Source organism: Carlito syrichta, unplaced genomic scaffold (genome assembly GCF_000164805.1).
Source record: "Carlito syrichta isolate Samal-C Ts95f unplaced genomic scaffold, Tarsius_syrichta-2.0.1 Scaffold312893, whole genome shotgun sequence".
Lineage (NCBI taxonomy): Eukaryota > Metazoa > Chordata > Mammalia > Primates > Tarsiidae > Carlito > Carlito syrichta.
In genome coordinates this window covers 717,681-743,712 of record NW_007256989.1, presented here as the reverse complement: position 1 = coordinate 743,712, position 26,032 = coordinate 717,681, and the positions used below count along the sequence as shown (strand labels likewise).

The 26,032-nt window shown below is 41.1% G+C and overlaps 1 protein-coding gene across 1 annotated transcript in view; it reads left to right on the top strand.

Moving 5' to 3' along the window:
* Positions 1-26,032, top strand: part of PTPN14 (protein tyrosine phosphatase, non-receptor type 14) — a 189,759-nt gene that overhangs the window by 87,329 nt on the left and 76,398 nt on the right. The window contains exon 2 of the mRNA XM_021718594.1: positions 11,459-11,628. Coding sequence (XP_021574269.1) covers positions 11,582-11,628 — 47 coding nt within the window. The 5' untranslated portion in view covers positions 11,459-11,581. The remainder of the gene's footprint in view (positions 1-11,458; positions 11,629-26,032) is intronic.

Genomic DNA, 26,032 nt, shown 5'->3' with positions numbered 1-26,032 from the left:
AATGTATAGTGCTATGTCTAAGAATTTATAGTTGTTGACATTTGAATCTTGGAAAATGAGTTTTTGCTTAAGAAAAGTGTTGAGCAACTATCTTATGCCAGGCACTGTTTTAGGATTTGGTGAAATGAAGATAAATAAGGTAAAATGTGCATAGGCATGGGGCGTGGCGGCTCAGCCTGTAATCCCAGCACTTTGGGAGGCCGAGATGAGAGGATGGCCTAAGCCTGGGGGTTCGAGACCAGCCTGGGCAACTTGGTGAGACCTCGTCTCTACAATAAATAACAAAAAAATAGCCTGGAGTGGTGGTGTGCATCTGTAGTTCTAGCTACTTGGAAGGCTGAGGCGGAAGGATCACCTGAGCCCAGCAGATTGAGGCTGCGGTGGCCGTGAGTGTGCCACTGTACTCCAACCTGGGCGACAGAGTGAGACTCCAACTCAAAAAAAAAGACATGCACAGAGCAGTAGAGGAGTCTAGACTTTAAATAACAATTAAGATTGAATATGATCCATACTAAAACAGAATGCAGAGGCAGACCTGAAGAGCAATGGCTTTCCTTAGAGTTGTGCAGTGTGTATTCCAACCCACTGAAAATTTCAACCTTGCCAGCGGGAGAGAAAGACTCAGTGAAAGATGAACAAAGCTTTCACTCTTTGAACTGAGACATGAAGGATACGTATGAGTTTAGCAGGTGGAAAAGAAGGCGAGGTCAGCTAAGCCAGGGACCTGGATTTTCAAACATCCAAGGGTGTGAAAAGAACAACCACCATTCTTGGGGATGAGAAGGCATCTCTGAGAATCATCAAGGAGAGCTGGAGTATATGGTGGAAGGTAGAGTGTCCGGAGATGTATATGGTAACAATTCTTTTCAACAGACTATTGTTTCTCTCAATGAGAGGGCAAAAGTCAACCCTGTATTATTTCCCAAGAACATCGTTACAAAGGATGAAGCCATGCAGTCCTGATTCCACTCTCACGCGTGTGCGTGTGAATGTGATTGGTGTGCTAGAGTGGGGGGGAGGGGAGGGGAGTTGTGGCTAACGCTGACTTCATTGTGACTTGCCCTCAATTGGTGCATCTACATTAGAGCAAGTCACTTGATTTTTTGATTTTATGCTTTCAGTCTGTGTCAGATAACATTGAAGGGTGCCCTTTTGTGAGCCAACCCTGTAGAAACTCCTGAGTTAAAGGATATGATAGAGTCATCTAATACTTTGTTCTTTATTTACACATACTAACCTCAAAAAAGAATGCATCCTCCACCCAAAAACAGAAGGAGGGGCGGTGATTGCAGGGGCTACTCCTCACACTTTGTATTGGGGTCATTTTCCCAATGGAGCAGATGGTGCTTTAAAGGAGAAGGTGATGTAAATCTAAAATATAGCAAAATGCTTACTTAGTCTTTCTGAGGGCTTGGAAACCACATTACACAGGATATTTGGCTTTGCTGTGAGTAGTTTGAGTATATCCTAAATGGATGTATGGTAGAGTTAACAATTTTTATTTTGATTGAATTTTTCATTTACGTTATTTCTTTTACCACTTAATTTTAGTACTTTTTGAATGATGTTATTTTTATTTTTTATTTTATTTTATTTTTATTTGGAGTCTCTGTCGCCCAGACTGGAGTGCAGTGGCTGCTCCTGCCACCACAGCGTCGACCTGCTGGGCTCTGGCAATCCTTCCACCTCAGCCTTCCAAGTAGCTGGAACTACAGGCGCGTGCTACCACGCCCGGCTAATTTTTGATTTATTGTAGAGATGAGGTCTCGCCAAGTTGCCCAGGCGAGTCTCGAACCCGCGGGCTCAGGCAATCCACTCACCTCAGCCTCCCAAAGGCGTGGGATTACAGGCTGAGCCATCGAGCCTGGCTATTTTTATTTTTAAAGACTTTAATGTTTTAGAGTAATTTTAGATTCACAGCAAAATTGAGAGGAACACCGCCTCCCTCACCCCCGCTACAGCCTCTCCTGCTATCAGTAACTCTCCCAGAGTGGTACGTTTATTATTATTGATGAGCCTGCATTGACACATCATTATCACCTGCAGTCCAGAGTTTACGGTAGGGAGAGAGGGCAACTTTGGGCACTGTGTTCTATAGGTTTGGGCAGAAGGATAACGACGCACATCCGTATAGTAGACTTTTTGACAAATCTGTGGTGAATGCACTGACATGCTGCCATTTAATGTGGCATTCAGAAGGGCCCAGGCCCTCATCCAGCAAACACAGTCAGGCTTTGGGGAAGCTGAACAGGACAGGGTCTCTGCTCCCAGAAACTAGAGAATAGGACAAACAAGAAACAAAGTAAAGGGAACAACTTGTGCCGATGTACAGAAACAGGAAAGAACATGGGATTTTCAGGGAAGGGCAGAGTTCAGTTTGCACTGGTTTGTTTGTCTGTGTGGAGGGAGTTATAACAGGGAAGGGGGGTGAAAGGGGGTATGTGGAGAGGCAGGCTGGAGTCTGCTTTTGAAAGGTTTAATGTGTCTACCTAGGGACTTCTAACTAGGTCTTGTAGGACAGTGTTTCTAAGACAGGTCACAATGAATAATTAAAATAAGCACCACCTCTTAATGTACCACATACTGTGCTGAGCAGTTTCCATATATCAACTCATTTAATTTCTCATAAAATGTCTGTGAGATGGCTACTATTGCTGTCCCCATTTTATGGGAGGCCAGGAGGCAGGGGAGAGCCACAGCTTAGGGTGACTTGCCTGCAGTCACTGGGCTGGCAAGTTGTGAGGCTGGTTCAGTCCCAAGCAGGCTAATGCCACTATTCTAGTTTCCAGATGTGTGTGGTGGGAGAACAGAGGCCGTGGTACAGTGCTTTGGGAACACTCTCCTAAATTCTGTAATACAAGAAAGAAAAAGATGTTTCACAATTATCTTAACTTTCTAGTACATACTTGTTTTGAATTGTTTGGAGATAAAGCACTGCTGTGAGGTGAAACGTCATCCACGGACTCCCAGGAGACATGTGACACGATCACCTTATGTATTTAGGAAAAGAACCCCAAAGTAGAAAAGAGTGGGGACAGTGGTAGCAGAGATACCAGTGGACATCAGAATCCTGGCAAGAGGCCACAAGATAAACTCCTTAGAAAGAATTTTTTTTTTACTTGTTTAAAGGTCAGGAAAAAATTAGTATGAGTTTCTGGCTAGGAAATCTGTTAAGAAAGACAGCTAAGAGATACAAGACTCAGAGAATCAGAATTCTGAGACTGTCTTCATAATATATCTGGATCAATGGGTTTAACCCTGTTTTCCAGATGAAATCTTAGGTGAAACATCATTGCATAAAGTGTTCTGTTTACAGAGGAGATAGGGTGTCTGGAGCCCCATCTCAATTTGAAAGTCACTGACCTAGATTAAGAGAAAAGTAGCTGAAACAGTGTTGCTTATGACTTATTCTTATGTTTTAAAAATAAGTACATGGACAGGCAGCAGAGTTTATTGGCTAGGAACATGAGCATGGACCAAACCACTTGAATCTGAATCGCAATTCTGCCAGCTTACTAGCTATGCAACTTTAGATAGCTCCTCAACTACCTTGTGCCTCAGTTTTCTCATCTGTAAATGGAGATGGTAATACTAGCCCCCTCTGTGAGTTGTTGAGAGGATTCAAAGAGTTAGTTTTGCATAGTTGCCACAGCATCACAGTGCCTGGCATAGGAAGCACTCAATATGGCCACCTCCTTTGCAAGATGCCACATTGGCTATTTAGCCTCTGCTGCAACACTTCCAGAGACTGGACTTTTGTTGTTTTATAAGTCTGCTTGCCCCATTTTTAGATATCTAGTTATTAGAGACTGTGAGCTTGAGCTTGTATTTAGCCAAAATAGCAAAATCTTCCAAATCCTTGAACAGTGAATATGAATTTAAGGTTGTACTGTCCAATATGATAGCCTCATGTGGCCATGGAGAACTTGAAATATGGCTAGTTTGAACTGAATTTTGTGTGGTAAGTAAAAATCCATCAGATTTTGAAGACTTAGTATGAAAAAAAGAAGTTAAGATATCTCACTAATTTTATGCTGATTACTGGTTGACATGACAATATTTTAGACATATATATCATTGTAAATAAAATTTACTAAAAGGAATTGCTCCTTTTGGTACTTTATAAATGATGCTACTAGAAAATTTGAAAATCAAACATGTGGCTCACATTATATTTCTACTAAACAGTGCTGCTCAAAGAAAGGCAAGGAAGGAGGGCATATTAATAGAATAATGAATATAAAGCATTCTAATAAAATATAAAAATATTCTAGAATGATTTCCCTTAGGAATAATCTTGACTCTACTTTTAATTTAAAAACAGTAAGTGGAGGAGGGATAAATGATTTAACAAAGGAACCTGAGATACTCTACTTCATTGCTGAGCTCTATTTGAGGTAGACAGCTGCTGTTGGGAAATCCAGCGGTCTGGAGAATGAGGAATTTGATAATTCTTGGGTCTCTTCTAAGACTAGACTAAGAGCAGTGGTTTTTAAAGGAAACTGGAAAAATACAAGCACACACACGCGCACACCCCCCCCCCCAAACCAGAGCCATTTCATAGGGCAGGTCATTATTCTCTAATTTATCCCTTATATTTTTGGAAGTTATATTTTTATCTTTATTAAAAGCTGATTTATTCAAAGCTGTAACTGAAGTCGAAATTTTTCATATTTTGCTATCTTCATCATGGCTGGAGATTGCAAAGATGCAGGTCCTTAGCATGCATTTCCTATCTTCAAAGAAAAGTTAACTTGTGTTAAGGGTATCTTTGTGGTTTGATTTTATGTAAATCATTTGGCAATTGGTAACTTATATGTGCTTTTTGAGGGGTTCTTGGGTTTAAAGAGAGCACCTCATTCTGTAGTCATGTCAAATAATAGAGAAATTCTGTATTTTATAGCTTGCTTAATCATAGCCATATATCTGTATATTTGCAGAAGATTAAAATAATCAGTGCTGATTACGAATCTGTTGAGGGGTAGACTGCTGGGGGTAGATTTCTGGTCTTTTAATTTAATTTAATTTTTTAATTTTTAAATTTTATTATTATTATTTTTTTTGAGTTGGAGTCTCTGTCACCTAGACTGGAGTGCAGTGGCCACTCCCAGCCACTGCAGCCTTGACCTGCTGGGCTCTGGCGATCCTTCCGCCTTAGCCTTCCAGTAGCTGGAACTACAGGCGTGCACTACCACGCCCGGCTAATTTTTTGATTTATTGTAGAGATGAGGTCTCGCCAAGTTGCCCAGGCGGGTCTCGAACCCGCGGGCTCAGGCAATCTACTCACCTCAGCCTCCCAAAGCGCGGGATTACAGGCTGAGCCACCGAGCCCAGCTGTCTTTTAATTTTATATTGCTTTTGGTCTTCATAAAAATTATAATGTGAAATCTTACTAGCCTAATGTCAGTCCTAGAATGTAATGGCACCGGCATCTCCATTTTCTAGATATAGAGATTGTTGGTGAAATATTCTCTAGTCTTAACTTGTAAGTCTTCATCTTCCTGTATATTTTGGGTGACTTGTGCAGTCTCAAAAGAGAGGTTTTTCTTGGCTAGAAGATTTGCTTGTTGGGTCTGTGTTACTCTGCAGTTTCTTTTCCTGTATTTTTATGAAGAGATTGGCTAGGAAAATGAAGACGGTGCAGTTGTTAATTATAGATGTGTCAGTTATAGAAATCTCAGACCTACCCAGAGTAGAGGTTGATTACACACAAGTTGTTTTTTTACAGTTATCCAACTGATATACAGTGGTTTATTTTCCTAAACCATTGGAATGTAATTGCATGAAGTACTGTTTCAGAGTTTGCTTATAATCATCTTTTGAAGTATTTTCCATGCCTCAGTGAAACTTTTCATGCTTGTATGTAACTCGTATTTTATGTGGAAGCATACCAACTGTTTCTTAATTTACAACTGAGTAAGACAGGCAACCTATTCCAACTAATGCAAGATATTTTAAATGTTTGCTTCTGGATGATTAACTCTTCAAAATGCTTGAGATAAGATCATGGGTTTAATGCCTAGTGATTGCCAAGACGGCAACTGTAACCCTTACAAATAACATTAAAGCCATACCATTAGTCACAAAACTGGAAAAACAAAACCCTCAAAAAATCCTTTCCTATTAATAGCTAATATGGGGAATAAGACCATCTCTTCACCAATAAATGAACAAACCAATTGAAGCCATTCCAAAGTATTTTTTAAATAGACTTCATTTTTTTAGAGCAGCTTTAGGTTTACAGAAAGATTGAGCAGAAGGTACAGAAATTTCCCATATACCTCCTACCCCCTAAATATTTTTAAGGGTCTTTATTCCCCAAAATCTTTTCATAATACCCAAAGATGGACACTTTGATGCTGTAGTATTCACACACCAATCTGCCACTGAAGAAACTAGTAGTTTCTTTTGAGTACCTGCATAAATTTATGCTTTCCACGATTACATTACAAAACCTCAGCCAGGCTTGGTAGCTCAGCCTGTAATCCTGCGCCTTGGGAGGCTGAGGTGAGTGGATTACCTGAGCCCATGGGTTCGAGACCCGCCTGGGCAACTTGGCGGGACCTCATCTCTACAATAAATAAAAAATTAGCTGGGCGTGGTAGCGCGGGCCTGTAACTCCGGCTACTCGGAAGACTGAGGTGGAACGATCGCCGGAGCCCAGCAGGTTGAGGCTGCGGTGGCCGGGAGTGGCTACTACACTCCAGGCTGGGCGACAGAGTGAGACTCCAACTCAAAAAAAATAAAAATTGCAAAATCGCAAACCAAATAAATGAGGAAACTGCATACATAAAAATAACATTTTAGTGTGGTTTTCCCTACTTTGTTTCATCATAGTGCATTTTTCATAATTGGTTCAGAGATGTGGTTCCTGTCCCTGGGAACTGGTTCTTCTGTTCTTTTCTCATCATTGCAATAAACTCATTGCAAAACTCATGGCACCAGAGCTGTGTGCTCTAGTTTCCTTTCAAAAACCAGATAAATAAAATGAGATTTATACCTCGCCCTGAGGTATCATGTGGATTAGATGGGCCTGGCTTACATTTGGTGCCTCGGACATAAACAAAACAAATATTTCAGGCATTTACTCAGGTAATACGATGCGATCCTCTTGGTGTCATGTGGAAGATGGTTTCTGTTTGGAATTATCCACCACACTTTCCTCATCCATGTGGCAGTGTTTAACAGTGAAGCTTAGCTTCCAAAATTGAGCTACAGTTTAAATTGGCAAGTCAATTATGAACCAGCCTGGTGTGGTCTCAGCTGGGCTTGACAGGATTAATAGTTCCTTGGATAATACATGGGAAGTTGATTGGTGCACATGTTAGTTGAAATGAGAGCTTAGGCTCAGATTCCATTTCCTGTGAGGCACTGTATAGACATGGGAGAATAAACATGTACTGTATTATAAATTTGAATGGAGCAGTATAAAAATTTTGAGGCAGGGTCTTTGTACTCCAGAATAGGGATACAGCTAGAGACAGAATGAGAAAAATAGTCGGAATGGTGAAGGTTATATTGGGCATAGTGTTATATTGGGCATAGTGTGGAGACAGGGATCTCATAAATGGGCTTTTTTTCTTCCTGCTAGGTAACTGAATCCAGCATTTCTAAAATTAGGACATTCTAGCCCTGAGTAGGTAGAAACTGTGCCCTCCAGATTACCCACCTCCCTCAATTCTACCCTGCACTGGAAATCCCTTTTCTTGAATAGACTTGTAATTCATTGGATAATGGCATGGTGAGTTACCTTGAAATATTCCGTGTCTTCTGTAAGATGCCATATCACAGTGATGAAAAAACTTATACTATGGATTAGGATTTTCTATTAGAAGTGGTTCATGGTGGTTCACACCTGTAATCCCAGCACTTTGGGAGGCCTAGGTGGGTGGATTGCTTGAGCCCAGGAGTTCACGACCAGCCTGGGCAATGTAGCGAGATCTTGTCTCTACAGAAAATAAAAAACGTCAGTCAGGCATGGTGGTGTGCACCTGTAGTTCCAGCTATTTGGAATGCTGAGGTGGAAGGATTGCCTGAGCTCCGGAGGTCAAGGTTGCCGTGAGCCATGATTGTCGTAATGATGATACTATATTCTAGCCTGGGTGAAAGAGTGGGACTCTGACTCGAAAAAAAAAAAAAATTGTAGTTCACTTTGGTATTTAGAGCTCTATAATATTAATTGCGGCTCAAAATTACTGCCTTACTATAATTTCTGTTGTACCTCATCATCACCCTTTTCAATGTGTGTGTACAGATGTGTGTATGTGTTTCTGTAGTGTGTGTGTGTGTGTGTGTGTGTGTGTGTGTGTGTGTGCGCGCGCTTACATCTACACACAGAACATTCTTTCTCTGGGTGTCTTCTCAGGAGGTGGTCAGGTCTGTTTTAATGATTTGGATGTATGGGAATGTGAAAAGAAAATTTAAAATACTAGTTTTCTTTTTTTTTTGAATTGGAGTCTTACTCTGTCACCCAGACTGGAGTGCAGTGGCCGCTCTCGGCCACTGCAGCCTCGACCTGCTGGGCTCCGGTGATCCTTCCGCCTCAGCCTTCCAAGTAGGTGGAACTACAGGCGCGTGCTACCACACCCGGCTAATTTTTGATTTATTGTAAAGATGAGGTCTCGCCAAGTTGCCCAGGCGGGTCTCGAACCCGTGGGCTCAGGAAATCCACTCACCTCTGCCTCCCAAAGCACTGGGATTACAGACTGAGCCACCGAGCCTGCCCTAGAATACTAGTTTTCAAGTCATAGGAGCAACAGATATTTTAGGTTTTTTAACCTTCAAAATTGATTTTAGATTATTTATGCAGTTACTGTGGACCCTCTATAATTTGAATGTTATTAATTTGAATGAAGTATGGACCGTAAAAATATCTCTGAAATGTCGACATGACTTTTAGTGACAGATAATAAATCATGGTTAGCCTTTTAAGCAATTGTGAACTTGCCCTCTCTTCTTGCACTCATGCTTGTGAAAGGGCACTTTTCCAACTATAATAACTAGTACAGAGCACATTACAGTTTACATATATCACCTAATTTATTCCATGCAGACTCACACCTTGTCACCCAGAACACAGTGGAATATGCTTATATGGCACTGTGCTCCATGAAGGAATTCTGTATAATGCAGAACTGCCTTGGACCGTTTTTGGACAAGCTTATTGTCTTGAATATCCAGATGACCCCATTTGAAGCTTAACTTAAGCCTACATCCTAGATCCCCGAGGACAGTGTCAGAGTGAGGCTCCAGTGTCTCAATATCACCTAAAATGATACTCTCAAGAAAATCTTAGGGGAGGCACCACTTTGTGACTTTTTTCCTTATACCATTAAAATATTTTTGTTATTTATAGACATTCTAGCCTCTGTTGTTGCCTGCTTTTTCTCATTTACTTCCTGATAACCTCTGTTTTCTAATTCTGTGGTTCTTAACGATGCCAGTAGTGCTGCTGAAAAGATTCATAAGGCTTGCCTACTTTCATTTATTAATGAGGATGATGATGATAATGGTGCAGCAGAAGGCGCCATTTGTGAAGTAGCTACTTGCCATGTTCTGTGCACGTGGTATGGTTGACAGGCATTATCTCACTTACACCCCTCACAGCGACTGGGTGTGAATTTTAACCATCATCTTACAGAAAAGAAAAGAATGCTCTGGGAGACTCAGTTACCTGTTGTAGTTACTGAGCCAGTGAATGCTGAAGCTGGGAGATGAACTGACTTTGAAGCCTGCTTTCTTTTTTTTTCTTTTTCTTTTTTTTTGAGTTGGAGTCTCACTCTGTCGCCCAGACTGGAGTGTAGTGGCCGCTCCCGGCCACCGCAGCCTCGACCTGCTGGGCTCCGGCGATCCTTCCGCCTCAGCCTTCCTAGTAGCTGGAATTACAGGCGCGCGCTACCACGCCCGGCTAATTTTTTGATTTTATTGTAGAGATGAGGTCTCGCCTGCCCAGGTGGGTCTCGAACCCACGGGCTCAGGCAGTCCACTCACCTCAGCCTCCCAAAGGCGCGGGATTACAGGCTGAGCCACCGAGCCCGGCTGAAGCCTGTTTTCTTTCTGTTCAGCTACATTTCATTTCCTCTATGTCATCACCCACACATCCTGACAACTAATGGACTCACTTAAGTTAGGAAATAAAAAATAGGGTCAGAATTCACTCATGCAAGTTTGTCTAAGTTGACAGAAATATAACCTTGATCTGGTTGTTGGCATGTGTTCTCAAGAAATGCAGATTTCTGATGTGAACTTGTCCTTTGGAATGTCATGAAGGAAAGCCGATCAAATTGTTGTTCCCATCTCAAAGTAAATCAGTTATAAAAATATCACTTAAAGCATCTGGGTCTGCAACTTTATGTAGGTAAGGACACACCTGGTTTTCTAGTAAAGTCTGAGTCAAAGCTTCATTAGAGATTTTGGTGGGGTTGTGTCAGGGATTGATCTGTGGTAACGTTCAGGGGACAGCCAGGTGGAATGGGAACATCAGCGAAAAATGCCCTTGGAAATTAAACATTGTAATGAAAATATTCTTTTGAAGGCAGATTTCCAGGTGTGCTGTAAACCATTCTAGGCCATAATTGAAATATAAAAGAATCTTCAAAAGCAGTGATCTATTTTTTGGTGATTGTTGTGCTAATCCTGAAATCCTAGCATGAATTAATATTAAGAAGGGATTGGGTGCATAAAAGTACCAGTTTTAATCATTTAGCATGCTGTTCAAAACTAAACTAGTTGAGGCTTCCAGTCTAAGGTCGAAAATCTCACTTTCATCTATCAAATCCCACCATAATCTGCCAAGAACAGTCACCAGGGGCTTCTGCAACAGCTGAGGAGAGGAGGGCCTTCCACTGTTGAAGCTTGGTACGGGGAGAGATTTGCTGCAGTTTATGTATAATAAAGTGGAAGAGGGCAGTGCTTTTTAATGTACTTCATTAAAGCTCAAAAGGAATGAATACCTTTTTGGTTAAAATCTGGTACCGTGTAAAAATATTCTACAATGTAGAAACTTTCAGTTGGTGGAAGATTTTGTCTTAGGAGTTGAGTGATAAGTTACCTTGCAACAGGTGTGAGAGCCATGTTTGCCTTTGCCAGCATGTACCATGTGAGATCCTGAGGCATTCAGAAGGCATGCAAGAAAGTCAGCCTTCAGATCCTAGAGGAAAAGGCGGCACTGTCCCCAGCCTGCAAGTTGACCATTCCCTTGCATGGGTACATTGGTGTCTATGTGCATTAGCAGTAGAAGTGGATATGAATACTGCATCTGGATACTCCTTGTAGGTTGCACTATTGTATAGATGTAGTTTCTTTTTATTTGGCCCAGGGTTAGAAAGTACAAGCTGGATCTATATGTATGGGCTGGGGGAACCAAAGCTGTGGCAAAGCGCTGGAGTCCTGTTTCCTGTATGATCTTGGGAATGCTTGTGGTAAGCATGAACTGATGCTACTTTATCTTTTTATCTAGACGCACTACTTTGGCCTTTGGTTTCTCAGCAAGAGCCAGCAAGCACGATGGGTGGAGCTGGAGAAACCTCTGAAGAAACATCTGGACAAATTCGCTAATGAGCCTCTGCTCTTCTTCGGAGTCATGTTCTATGTGCCAAATGTGTCATGGCTTCAGCAAGAGGCCACAAGGTAGGTTCATCTTTCCCCTGTGTTCCATGTAAGGGTGTGTACTAACAGTGAGGCTTCTGTTGAAGTAGATGAGCTGGTTGGTTTAGGGATGTGTGGGTGTGTGTAGTGGGGGAAGAGGGTGGGAGAGTTGGGGATTGTTTACTAGTTGCTTTGTAGCTTTAGAGTTGTGACTGAATCCAAGTAGCTAACTCCAGCAGTTTCCTGTAATGCAGATAAGGCAGTAGTGGTCTTGAGCCAGGTAGAATTTTGTGACTTAACAGCTGATTTTTTGATTTATTATAGAGATGAGGTCTCACCAAGTTGCCCAAGCTGGTCTTGAACCCCTGGGCTCAGACATTCCTCTTGCCTCCCAAAGTTGCTGGAGTTTTAGGTTGAACCGCCATGCCCAGGCTGTGATATTCATTTTAAGCACTCTATTGCATACTATTGTACACTGTTTTCAAGTTATTTCACTTATCCAAGTTCATCCTGCACTAGAAATTATCCACTCTTCAAAATGGAACAGTTTCTGCTAGCTTTTGAATCCTCCTTGGATACTTTACACAGTGCCAGAAACACAGCATTAGGTTAATAAGTGCTTGCTGATTCTGGTTCTTGGACCATCATATGAAAGACAGTGAGTGATAAGGGTAAAACATAGACTAGAAATTAGTGCATATTGATAAAAGCTCGTTCTGGAGGAAAAATGAAGTAGTGGTGTTCTAATGTTCTTCTGCAAGGCCTAGTGTTAAGGGAGAACAGTTGAAATGGAGAGAGACTCAGGAATTGTGTTGTTGAAGTTAAAAGAAAACGGCTGTGTAAGCTTAGAAAAATGAAGTATTGAAAGGGCACAGTAGCTACCTTTAGATATGTACATAATCTTTTGTAGGAAGGGAAATTCTGTGTTCACTCTGGAGCTCAAGATTAGGGCCTACAATAAGTGAAGGAGTTGAAAGACTCGCTCTATGGCACAACACAGGAATACAGTTTCTTTTTTTTTTTTTTTAGTTGGAGTCTCACTCTGTCACCCAGACTGGAGTGCAGTGGCCGCTCCCGGCCACCGCAGCCTCGCCTGCTGGGCTCCGGCAATCCTTCCGCCTCAGCCTCCCAAGTAGTAGGAACTACAGGCATGCGCTACCACGCGGCTGATTTTTTGATTTATTGTAGAGATGAGGTCTCGCTGCCCAGGCGGGTCTCGAAGCCGCGGGCTCAGGCAATCTACTCACCTCAGCCTCCCAAAGGCGGGGAGGAATACAGTTTCTAATAATGAAAGCCATATATATATATACAAATAAAACAACAAGACTTACAAAAGGGTAAGAGTGCTGGTCTTGATGAATATTGTCATATAGACATAGACTAGGTAGCCTGTGTGGTGTCCTGTAAAAGGAACTGCCATATTGGGTGGATGTTGGAATAGACCATTGGTTCTCAAACAGACCAGGGTCTGCTTTGTCATAGTCTATTTTATGAGCATTTATTATAAATGTGGATTCTAGAACTGTACCAGAAGTCTAGATTTTAATGTCTAGGGCTGGGGATCAAGAGGATGTATTGTTTAAAATGAAATCGTGCTCTTCTGATGGCTCTGCTACTCAAATCCCAAACTTAGGAATCAGTGAATTAGTTAGCCTCTAAAATGCTTTACTGTTTTAGGTTTTCTAGGTAAGTAGACTTAAAGCTGCATTATTTGACGATATTTGTATTTATAAACTAAAACAAAGAGTTTTTAAATCTGAAAGATGGAGGCATATGGCATGAGAAGTTTTGGTGGTGGGAGTGGTTATCGAGAGTGGAGGTTAGAAAGGACTTCTTTCCTTTTCCTTTAGATTTTGTTTTTTCTTAGTGAACCTGGTTCATTGAAGATAAAGGTTAGTAAGCCTGTAATCCCAGCACTTTGGGAGGCCAAGGCAAGAGGATTGTCTGAACCCAGAGGCTCGAGACCAGCCTGGGCAACTTGGTGAGACCGCGTCTCTACAATATGTCAAAAAATTAGCCAGGTGTGGTGGCGTGCACCTGTGGTTCCAGCTACTTGGAAGGATCGCCTGAGCCCAGCAGGTCGTTGCTGGGTTGGCTGTGAGCATGCCACTGCACTCCAGCCTGGGCGACAGAGGGAGACTCTGACTCAAAAAATATATAAAGGTTAGTAAGGAGAGAAAGAAGTGTTTTCCAACACAGGATTTTTGAAGCAAACTCTGTCACTGTCATTGAATCAGAAAAACTAACAAGAAAAAATATAAAACCTTGAGAGACACTTCTAGACTTAAACATTGGAACTGGAAGTAAATTATGTAGCTTTCAAGTATAACTTGCTCATTATGGCAAATGATGTTAGGAGCTGGACCAGGCGTGGTAGCTCATGCCTATCATTCCAGCACTTTGGGAGGTGAAGGTGGGAGGATTGCTTGAGCCCAGAAGTTTGAGACCAGCCTAAGCAACATAGCAAGACTTTGTCTCTACAAAAAAAATCAAAAAATTAGGTGGATATGGTGGTTCCCATGCCTGTAGTCCCACTCAGGAGGCTGAGGTAGAAGGATCACTTGAGCCCAGGAGGTTGAGGGTATGGTGAGCCGTGATCGTGCCACTGCACTCCAGCCTGGGTGACAAAGTAAGACCCTGACTCAAAAAAAAAAGAAAGTTAGGAGTAGGTTAACATGAAGAATTCATATGTGTGTGTGTGTGTGTGTGTGTGTGTGTTTTCAGTATTGCAGAAATTGTTGTTGCCCCCAAGGGGCCCTAAAACTGGAGTGTGCCAAGGGATGTCAGTGCAAAGCGAAAGACTTTTAAGCTGGGGAAGTGGAGAAATAAGAGAAAAAAGCATTGTGAGTAAAGAAAGGAAAGTTGATGGAAAGAAACGAAAAAGGGAATGACATATACTTGGAAGGATTGAGGGCCACCAGCAACAACCCAGGTGTGACTCATTCAGTGAGATGTGCCATGGGTTGCAGGAGGATGGACTAGGGTATAAAGGAGACCTGGTTGGACAGAATAACGTTCTCAGATGCTCAGGTTTTCTGGGTGTGGTGTTAGAGATGGATGGATGAGCGGAACACAAGGTGATGCATGCTACCAACAGTCCTTATGAGCCTTTGGGAATCTGAGCCTTCTCGGGAGGTTTTTGTAGCAGTATCTGAGGTCGGAACTGAATGTTGAAACTGTCTTCCAGACAGAGCAGCCAAGGGGAAGCAGTGGGAGGCAGGAGTCCAGAGAAATGTTTCACAGAAGGCCTCAACAGCATTCATTAGGAGCTGGTTAATGACTAACTTTCCAGTCACCCACTGTTATCCGAGTTACCAGGCATCTCAGGTAGAGTTGGGCTTTGGGATCTCTGAGAGCACCTGGGATCTGCAGCGTCTGACACAAAACAGTTAGTCTTTGTGATACCCTGCAGAGTAAGATATTTGCATAGATTAGAAATAGAAATCTGTCTTTCATTTGCGGGCAACCCGTTGGAGGAGGCAACCATTCGACCATCTGTGCTTAAAAAATAAGCCTTTGTCTGCAGCCAACCCAACTTGTTTTCACCCAACACATGTTTGCAATGGTTTGGCTTCTTCTGTTTGTGAGTAAAACAGGTTCTATAGCATTCATTATGACCAGCCATTTCTTCTGTCTGAGTAAGAACAAAGAGTATAGATTAATACTGTTTTTTTTAATGTGTATATAAACCCATAAATATATATGAAGACACATAGAGGTAAAAGAGATATATTTAAAGGTTGTTTATTTCATTTCTTGTCCCTAGGCAATCCCACCTTTGGAAACTTGCAGGCTGTATATTCTGAACAATACAACAACAATTTGAGAATGATGTTAGTTGCATATTTTTTATTGAAGTGACTGGCTTTCTTAAAATTATCAAGTACAAATTGTTTTGAATTAGGAAGTTGGGACGTACTACTTTTTTTTGACATTAATTTGACAGTTATGTACATCTCATTTGCTAGATAGGACTTTTGAGGAGCAAGTCTCTTCATAAATGAGAGCAACCCGCCAAGATAGTATGATTGTGTTGGAGAAGAAATGGATAGTTCAAGCCCTATCTTAAGGTGATAACTGAACAAGAGGACAAAAGACACTAAAAGGAAAATGCACACAGGAATATAAGTAAAAGGGGAAAAAAAGAGAAATCCCTTGATATGATTACAGAAGTGTGAAAAAAACTAGTGAAAAGAAGGACATACTAGTAGACAGATGGGGATGAGTCATGAAAGCAAAGGAATTAAAGAGATTAAGAACCACTGTTTGTTAACTCCACTACAAACCATAAGATATATTACCTTGGACCTTCAAAAATATTAGTTTTTCCCCATTGGTTAAAATGACTCAAGGGATGGGACCACCATAATTCTTTCCATTTTGCTTTGCTTCTCATATTCCTTTTTGCCAGCTTTTCTGTTCAGCAAAGGGACTCTTGCTAACAGTTCATGTTCCTCCATCATATTCTCCTGACTCAAAGGAAAGATTTTTGTAATGTGTTTTAATGATTTGCATAGCAACAGACTCATTATAAACACATGGTTTTCAGATTCTTCTGGACTCAGAAAGAAAAAAATGGTTTGTGAGAGGTGGAGAAATTCTTAGTCAAACAGAAGGACACTTAATAATAGCAAAGGGAAGCCAGGAAACTGCTGGCCAAGATCACTGCTTTTAGTTTAGGTCTGGGGTTTTTCCAAATCTTCCTCAAGTGAGGAAGACTTGGAAATTCCTCTTTAATTTTTTCAATATTAAGAGAAAATGTTTAAAAGAGAAAGTAATTTTTGAAGAGTGAATTTAGACTTTAAACTTTAAGTTGCTGAGTGAATATATGGCTTCTAAAATTTTTAATTCTGGGACATTTGTCTTTGCATTGCTCACTGTTGAATGGTAAGTTTGCATAGTGCAAAGGAGCTTCTCATTGTCCTAGTGAGGTCAGATAACATTTCCTCCTTTTACAGGACATCTTTGCAGCTTGCTTGTTCAGTTGGGAATGTCCACCCCGTTAGTGGTGAGCACTCTACAGATTTAACAGAGTGCCACTACTGCTGTAACCAACATAGCTGCTCCACTTGCCAAGCACTGTCTTACTCCAGGGTAGTACATCTGAGGAGACTCCAGGTCTATGGGACCTGCTCCAAGTCCCCTCTATCCAGTGGGTGCTTCCTGGGTGTTCTCTGCACTTCTCAGCCACCCTTACTCTCAGGATCACCATTCTATTCACATCTCCCAACTCCTCCAAAGTTCTGGGCCACCAGCTGTACCATAGTCAGCTAGGTAAACTGCCTAGAGGTTATTACCAGAAGCATTTTTAAAATACTTAGTCTCTGTGTGGGCGTGTGTGAGGCATGCTTCAGTGTTGAAGATAGTTCCTGTCTGGGAAGAACTAACTGGACAAATTGTCTTTCAACCAACTGAGAATAAATGTCCCACATTTAAAGTGGTGCTGTTTCGGTACCAGAAAGAGGGTAAGTGCATGAAAATGAGTGACAAGAGCATCAGGTCATTACATTTTTACACTATGATGGGGCCCCCTTTTTTCCAGTTACACATTTGTACCTATAGGTATAGGTAGCAAAGCCAGATCAGGTGAAGCTCTATATTCCCATGAGGGTTAAAAATGGTGTTTTGTTGTGTGTATGTTTGTGTGTGTATTTAAACTAGGTTTCAGGAAGTAGTTCCAGTGACCTTATAAAAGCTTTCTTCACCTTGTAAATGCCAATGCTTTTCCCCTTTAGACTCTTACAATATGCCTTGTGTGCTATTGTAAACAAGTTAGTGTTCAACTAGTGTTTAATGTATCTTTTTAAAAAAGTTTTCATTATGGCAATATTTCCATTTCCTTTTACAGTGCCCTTTATTTTGTTTCTTCAGTTCTCTTATTATTTTGAAATGCCATTTTAATGGATATTTAAAGTTTATCCGTGGGCTGGGAAATAGGGACTCCCTTCAAGTCAGACTTAAGATTCAGCATGAATTCCCCGGGGATACTATAATTTGCTGAGAATGGCAAATCCTCTTCCTGGCCAATTCCAGCTGGTGAATGGGAACTTGTTCTCTTTATGTTGATTATTGAGAGTGGAGTTGTTTCTGCCAGATATTTTGGATATTTTAAGATGAGTTAATACTGGGATCTAATCTCAATTGTTCTGTGTGATTAATGGAATGAATGATGAGGAGACACAGGAAGGTGGCCTTCTATGTAAACAGAGCAAGCTTGGAAAAAAGAATTGCTTTCCCAACAGGAGATTGGTGATTAACATGTTAGTTGTCATTTGCATTGTTTTTCATTTCAGCCTTTATTTATTTATTTATATTTTTATTTTAAAGTTGTGGGGTGCAATTCAGGGGTAGGTATACAAATGGTCATTGTGTAGTTAAAGTTTGGGCCTCACTTTGGTCCCCACTTCACCTGGTTTGAGATCTGGATACCCTTATTGATAAGGTATGCTCCCCACTTCCTCCCTTGGCAGTTTCCCACTACTGCCAATCCCTTTCTTATAGTGTTATGATAATTGTTCAGAGTCTACTTATTAGTGAGAACATGTAGTACTTAGTTCTTTGTTTCTGTGATAGCTCACTCAGTATAATAGACTCCTAAGTCCATCCAAGTTACTGCAAAGTTTATAATGTCCTTCTTTATGATTGCATACTATTCCATCATGTATATGTACCATATTTAAAAAAAAAATCTAGTCCTCTTTCAATGGACAGCACGGTTGGTTCCATGTTTTTGCTATTTTAATAATTCAACCTTTATTAAATACCTATTCCATGTTAGACATTTTGCTAGTCAGTGGAAGTGTAATAATAAACTGCTCTCAACTCCTTCCCCTGTTCTCACCAAAGAGCTCTATCTCCAAGCAGCTTTTATGTCATTTCCATGCATTTGAGTTATTGGGGATTTATTTGTATTTATCCTCAAAGTGACATTGCAGACCCCATTCCTGAAAAAGGCTCTGCCATTGCTTTGGTGAAATTGAGGGCCAATATCTCCCAGGACAGGGTCTGTGACCTGGACAGTTAGTTGCACAGAACCCTGTGCTCAGAAGGACCCTGCAGTGGAGTTAATGCTCTGCTGTTGCCATCTTGAAATTCTTAATTTCTGAACAATGGTCCCTGAGTTTTTACTTTGCACAAGATTGTGCAGACTAGTTAGCCAGTCTGCCCAGGATAGTCTTGTTCTTCATATTCCCATCTCTCATTTACCTCTGCTTGGTTTTGTTGTTACCTTGTGATTTTCTCTTAGGCATCGGTGGACCTGACTCTGCTATTATGAGTGTGACCGAAGAGAAAAAGTACATTTTAAAACTCCTCGGGGGAACAGAAATAACATATTCACTGCCTATGCAAATATGAACATAGAAATATAGCCCTGGTAACCTCATTCACTGGAATATACTCGTAGAGATTGGGGAACTGCTATAAAGTCAATTTAATTTCTTTTAGGGAAGCTTGGCTTGATTAGAATTGATCTCGTCTCAGCTAGGATTCCCTCATGTTTTACAGTGAAGAAGTTTATACTTAATTAAATCAAGAGTACACTGTAGGTGTACCCTCACAGCCACCATAGCCTCAACTTGTTGGGCTCAGGCGATCCTTCTACCTCAGCATTCCAAGTAGCTAAAACCACAGGCATGTGCCACCAAGTCCAGCTAATTTTTTGATTTATTGCCCAGGCTGGTCTCAAACCCCTGGGCTCAGGCAGTCCTCTCACTTCCACCTCCCAAAGTGCTGAGATTACAGGCATGAGCTACTGCACCCAGCTTGAAAGTTTTATTTCTAATAAGTAGAGATATAGGCCCTCACATAAATTGAGTCTTCCACATTACTTTGCCAGAGAAATACATCCATTCACGCCTCCCTCCTACGCCCACCAGCTTTACCAGAGTAACAGGGAGCTTAGTTTGTACTGAAGTGTCAACAAAGAAGTCCAGGGGCTGATGGGCCAGTAGGATCAGAGATTATAAACTATTTTGAGGGCTGATTCTGGTCTACAGGTGGGTTTTGTTTCACCAGAGTCATTTTTGAGACAATTGTATTAGAATGACTTACAGAGATGCATGTGCTGGGCCCAGTTCCCCACTCCCTAGGATGTTACAGTCAGCAACATTTACAACTTCATGCGCCCTCTCTGACTCCTTAGGCTTTTAGGTTGTGACTGCTGACACTTGCATTTTCAATATAACTTGAAGTGCATCTCAATTCTTGGGTCAACTCATTTCTCCTCACCGGCCCTGCGGGTTTTATGCCATTCAGTGTCCAGCTGTCTTCACAGTTCAGTTGCCAAGGAGAGACTGTAGATGGTTGAGTGGAGTGTGAGTTTAACTTCCTTTAAGTGTCCATGTGAAAAGTTTGTTTCTATGTTAGGATTACTGCAGGGTGCTTGATTCTGTGTTCCTGTGTTTTTTGTTGCAGAGGCATGGCTCAGGTTGTTCAGATTTCCTCTTTATTGTTTACAATGTCTGCGTCATCTCTAATTACCTGTAGATTCATGCATAGGATGGGTACCCAGTGTCTTGTAGGTTAAAAAAGGAATCATCCAAATCTGAGAAAGAACAGTTTGCCCTCTATCAAGACAGGTCAAGTTTTACCAGAATCATAGAGTTTCATATCTAAATATGAAGCCCCACCAATCAGAGGCTAGTTGCTTTATTTCACAAATGAGGAAACTGAGTACCAGAGAGATAAAGGGACTTTGCCCATAGTCACACAGCTGCTCAGTGACAGAAGCCTGGGTCTTAGGCTGGTCCTGGCATGATTTTAAGTGAATCAAGCATACTGACATGGGAGAGCCCACAGACAGGATTTATTTAAACCTTCACAAAGCCTTTGCCAGTGTTCCCCTACTGTGCCCTTAGCTGCAACAGCTAAGACACACTGTGGAATTTGGAAGGGATGAGTTTTGTCTAAGAGAAGGAAGTAGTTTAGACAGAGGAAACAAAGGGGAGAGGGAAACAGGCACTTCTTTGAATGGAGTCCTTTAAATAGTGAGCATTATGTAGAGATTGGACGATGATGGGTTTTACTTAACATTTTTATCAGTGATCTCCAGCCCTGGGCACATAGTGAAAGTGCCAAGCTTTCAAATGACACTAAGTCCTTTAGAAGGGTGGAAAATTGAGACATTGGAAATAAACAGTAGAAAGGTGTCAGCAAGTGTCAGGTTACCAGGTGTGACTCTGAAATAACTAGGCTGGTGTAGTTCATAGAAGCAGAGGAGGCATAATCATAGGGACATGTTGCAACATGTTTCAGTTTCCAGCCTCCGAACTCTCTTTCAAGGTCAGCCTGTCAATCTTGTGCTTGCAGCTGGGGAGAGTGAGTAGACGTTTTTTGCCTGATGTTTGCTGCCAGCATAAAAATGAGTTACCGTTATTCAGAGTAAAGCCCAGCAAATTTGACGTAAGTTTAACTGAAATGCAGGTCAAACAGGTGATACTAGTAGAAAATTGTGGAGATGAAGCAATGTTAGAAACAAATGTTTTTGACGAGCATAAATGTTTTGAAGAAGTTAGGAAAAATGTTTACAATGATGACTAAAGCAGGAGACCCCATAGGTAGATCTAAGGAAAGCTTGAAAAGGTCATTAATTTGGATCCTTGAGACAAATGACGAACTGTGGAAAGATAGGTACCTATGAGGATACTGCTGGGAAATTTGAATGCAAGTTATGTAACTGCTAGATATCAGCTGTATATTTTGAATGATTCTGGGATCAATAAAGAACTAGTAGTATTTTGGTTTAATCTTCAGGGAAAATAATAACTGGAAATAAAACATAGTACAAAAACAAAACCTTACCATAGTGGAAGGAGAACACACTTGAAGACCTGACTCTCAGGTACAGTATTTGTTTCTTAGTTAGACTCTGTGAACTCCCCAAAATTCAGTGCCTGTGTTTAGCCTCAGTCAGGAGCTATTACTAGCATAGCTATTGCAAGGATTAATTCAGAGAGCACCTATCACTGCTCAGCACGTAGCAGGTATTCAAATAATGTTTGTTTTTTGAGTTGAGGATCTCACTCTGTTGCCCAAGCTGAAGTGCAGTGGCATGACCACAACTCACCACTGCCTTGACCACCTGTCTCAGACAGTCCTTCCACCTTAGCCTTCTGAGTTGCTGGGACTACAGACACATGCCACCAAGCCCAGTTAATTGTTTTTATTTTTTGTCAAGACAGGGTCTTGCTATGTTACCCAAGCTGGTCTTGAAGCAATCTTCCTGCCTTGGCCTCACATAGTGCTGGGGTTACAGGCCTGAGCTACTGCACACAGCCAAATAATGGTTTGTTTTTTAAATAAAGAAGATTTACAAGAAGATGGCAAGAAACTGCTGCATTCCTCAGGAAGCTGTGCAGGTATCAGTCACCTGGCAGAAGACTCACTGTGGTCCATACAGAAACATACGAGAAGATCATTCTGGGAAATGTAGTTTTGCCTAGTCAAGTTAAGATATTACAGTGCCATTGTAGGGCATCAGTATGTTGTTACTGATTAGTGAAATCCAAATCACTGTAAACCTTGTTTTAGTAGAGCCTCTGTTGAGCACAAGTTTGATACTGGCCCATGAGTTCCAAAAATTAATTACTACCCAAAGACAAAGGATTTGATATCGTTGAAGTAGAACTTCAAATCTGTCCTATATCCTCTAAGACAATTCCCCAAGGTAGGATTACAAAAAATAGTTTAAGCAAAAATTTTGTGTTATCATAAACCTGTTACCCAAGGAGGCTCCCTGCCCCCACTCCACTGCAGTGATCTACTGCAGAGGGCCCGGCTGGCCCTGTGTCCTGTGCTGAGTGTGGGAAGGCTAAGGTTTCTCAGGCCTGTGTGAGGAGACGGGATAAGGTAGGCCTTGCCTCTCAGCTGCCCAGATGGTTGAGCAGCTGTTCAGGACAGTGAAGCCAGGTCGGCTGCCGCATGCCAGGCCAGGCTGACCCGATGCTAATCTTGCAGTACTTGTAACTTGAAGAGGGTGTTGTCTGAAAAGATAAACAGATTCCAATGAAAGATTGTTTAAAGAGATGATGGACTCTTGGTGAGTGACAATTATTAAAAAATAAAACTAAGAAATTGGGGGCCGGTTGGTTCTAGTGTGGCTCTCAGACTTCACGTGTCAGTTTCTTGTGGCATTTTTATTTTAAAAAAATACAGGTTCTTGTACAACACTCCTGACTTCCTGAATCAAAGTCTGTTTTTAATTAGTGCAGAGTTTGATTAAATGGAAGGCAACCGTATCCTGATGTCCTTTCCGCCGAAGCTGGTATTTTCTGTTAGTAGATTAATGTTGGAGACTCTCAAGATGAATTTAAGGGAACTGGGAAAGAAATTAAAGAGTTGAAAAGCTTGAAACATCTGATTCAGGCTGAGGAATTGAGAGGATAGATGGCGTGGCCTTATTTGGTAGAAAAAGTGTGGTCATCTTCCTGGGGGTCCTAGGATGAAAAGAATGGAGACTACAAGGTCTTCTATAGGAATTTTTTGTCAATTTGATTGTATTTTCTTCATTTCAGAATATTTTAACCTTCCAGTTAGTTAAACTTCTATAATACATAATAGATTATGCATAATATAATGAGTAATATATCCCCTACATCTATATTTAGGAATATATTAAATTCTACTTATTATACAACAACTTAACCAGGCGTGGTGGTTCACACCTGTAATTCCAGCACTTTGGGAGATGGAGGTGGGAAGAAACGCTTGAGCCCAGGAGTTCGAGACCAGCCTGGGCAATACAGCAAGATCTTGTCTCTACAAAAAGCCAAAAAATTACCTGGGTGTGAAGGTACACGCCTGTAGTCCCAGCTACAAGAAGGAGTTCGAGGTGGCAGTGAGTGATGATTGTGGCACTGCATTCCAGCCTTGATAACACAGCGAGACCGCAACTCAAAATTAAAAAAAAAAAAAAGAATTTAGCTTTTGATACATCCTTAATAAGAGGAGTGATAATAACTGGCCTGAATTATACTACTCTAGGAACCTAAAACCTTAAATGAGGTTTTTCCTGCTATTTCCCCAAGCTTTGAAATTGTACATTTAGTTACAATTTTTCAAATGAGAATTTTAAGGACTGAAAATTCTACACACGGATTTCAATTATTCTCTTGTCTTTCTTCAACTTGTTGATTTTTATTGCAGTTAGGTAAGTGTAAGATGAAACAGTGAGTAAATTAAGAAACAATAATAAATTCATTTCAGCCAAGTACAATTCCAAGGCTGTGAAGACTTTAAAGTTTCTTTTCATGATCAGGTTTTTTTTTTTGTTTTTTTTGTTTTTTTGAGTTGTAGTCTTACTCTGTTGCCCAGGCTGGAGTGCATTGGCACGCTTACGGCCACCCCATCATTAACCTGCTGGGCTCCGGCGATCCTTCCACCTCATCCTTCCAAGTAGCCGGAACTACAGGCACGCACTACCACATCTGGCTAATTTTTGACATTGTAGAGACGAGAGCTTGCCAAGTTGCCTGGGCTGGTCTCACACTCGTGGGCTCAGGCAATCCATTCACCTTGGCCTCCCAAAGTGCTGGTATTACAGGTGAACCACCAACCCTGGCGGATCAGTTTTTAAAAATTATACTTCTTGGACTGGTTAATGGAATCCTTGATTCCAAGTAATGATCAGAAGCAAAATATATTTAAGTAAAAAAAATTTAAAAGTCGAGCAGCTCAGTTCAGGATAGCAGTTATCTTAATTTTTCAAACAAGCTCTGTGACCATCTCCTCACTATACATTGAGACTTTATGTGTTGCATTTTTATGTGTACACACACACTTACACACCTATTTCTTATGTGATGACTCTTATTAACAGTACTGAAAGCTTATCATGAGAGCTAGTATTCTGACTAAAAATTTCACTCTAACTTAAAAAATATGATTTGAAAATGTTGTATCCACAGCAAGTTAGAAAATGCCAGGTAAAGGAAAGCTGTATACTTTACACCTGGTTCGTTGAATATTTTAAAAAAGGCATCTTGAATTATTTAATCGTTATTATAAATTAGGCATTTTTCCTTTCTGATTAAATATGATTAGTTGCTAAATTAGAACATTATATAATCATAGCTAGAATATGATTAGAAATCCATTTATACCTTTGAACATCTGTAAAAACAATGGTGAATTGAATTACAGATGTTCTTGTCTATTGCTCTGTGATACTTACATTTTACCTAGACACACACACATGTATGTGACAGGACTAACCCAACATATAAGTAATTGATTAGAAAGCATTAAAACAAGTGATGGAGAATCAGTATAGCTTTTGGTCAAAAAGAATGAAATATGAGGAGGGGAACCCAAAAAAGCCTGGTATTTATTTATTAAAAATATGTATTTATTCTTACATATTTAAACTTTAGTCACCTTCAAAGTACTCTCCATTTGATGCAATATACCTATCAAGACGCTTTATCAGTTTTTGAATTCATCAGTTTTTATGCCTTTTCTTCTGCCGTTTTTGGTTTCACCTCTTCCACATTGGCAGAACTTTTCCCTTTGAAGACTTTTTTCATTGGGGGAAACAACAAAAAAAAAGTCATTTGGGGCGAGACTGGGTGAATAGGTAGAGTGGGACAAGGGGATGATGCCATTTTTGGGGTCAAAAGTTGCTGAACATTCAGCGTGATGGACAAGTATGCTCGTAAATCAACCATTAGGACATGGGCAAACACCATGAGACATTCTCCAAAAAAAAAAAAAAAATTTCCGAGGCCAAACACATCCTCTCACAACAATACTAGCTGGGGCACTGGGGAAGCCTGTACTATAAGGGGCCCATCCTTCAAAAAATAATTTTATTTTTTGGGGGTTCCCCCCCCCCATACTTACATTTTTTTCACTGTCTAGAGAAATGTCTGTGTAATATTATGAAGGAAACTTATCTGGGCATTGTGCAGATTCCCCTCTTGAAGTTTCCAGTTAAGAAATACAGAATTTTGTAATAATAAGGACATTACAAATCATCGCATTGGATCCCTCTTCAAAGAGGCCAGTCTCAGGAGTTATGTGATTGTTGATCAGAGCCAGGATAAAGAAGCCCAGTCCGGTGCTTCTGGAGTGGCATCCCATGCCACCTCCTCCGCTGAAGTCATCCTGGCCACAGCTTCATTCACCCTTTACATAGCCCAAGAACTGACTGTCCGTATTCTGCTCTGAATTCCACCTTTTCTCTGAATTCTCAATGCTTCATCCAAGGTGACTCCAGTTTCATATGATTTTCAAGTATCTTTAAATATCTGCATCTTATAGATTCCTTGCCTTCTATTTTCAACTATGCTTTGCTTTTTTTTTTTTTCGAGTTGGAGTCTCACTCCGTCGCCCAGACTGGAGTGCAGTGGCCACTCCCGGCCACCACAGCCTCGACCTGCTGGGCTCCGGTGATCCTTCCGCCTCAGCCTTCCGAGTAGCTGGAATTACAGGCGCGCGCTACCACGCC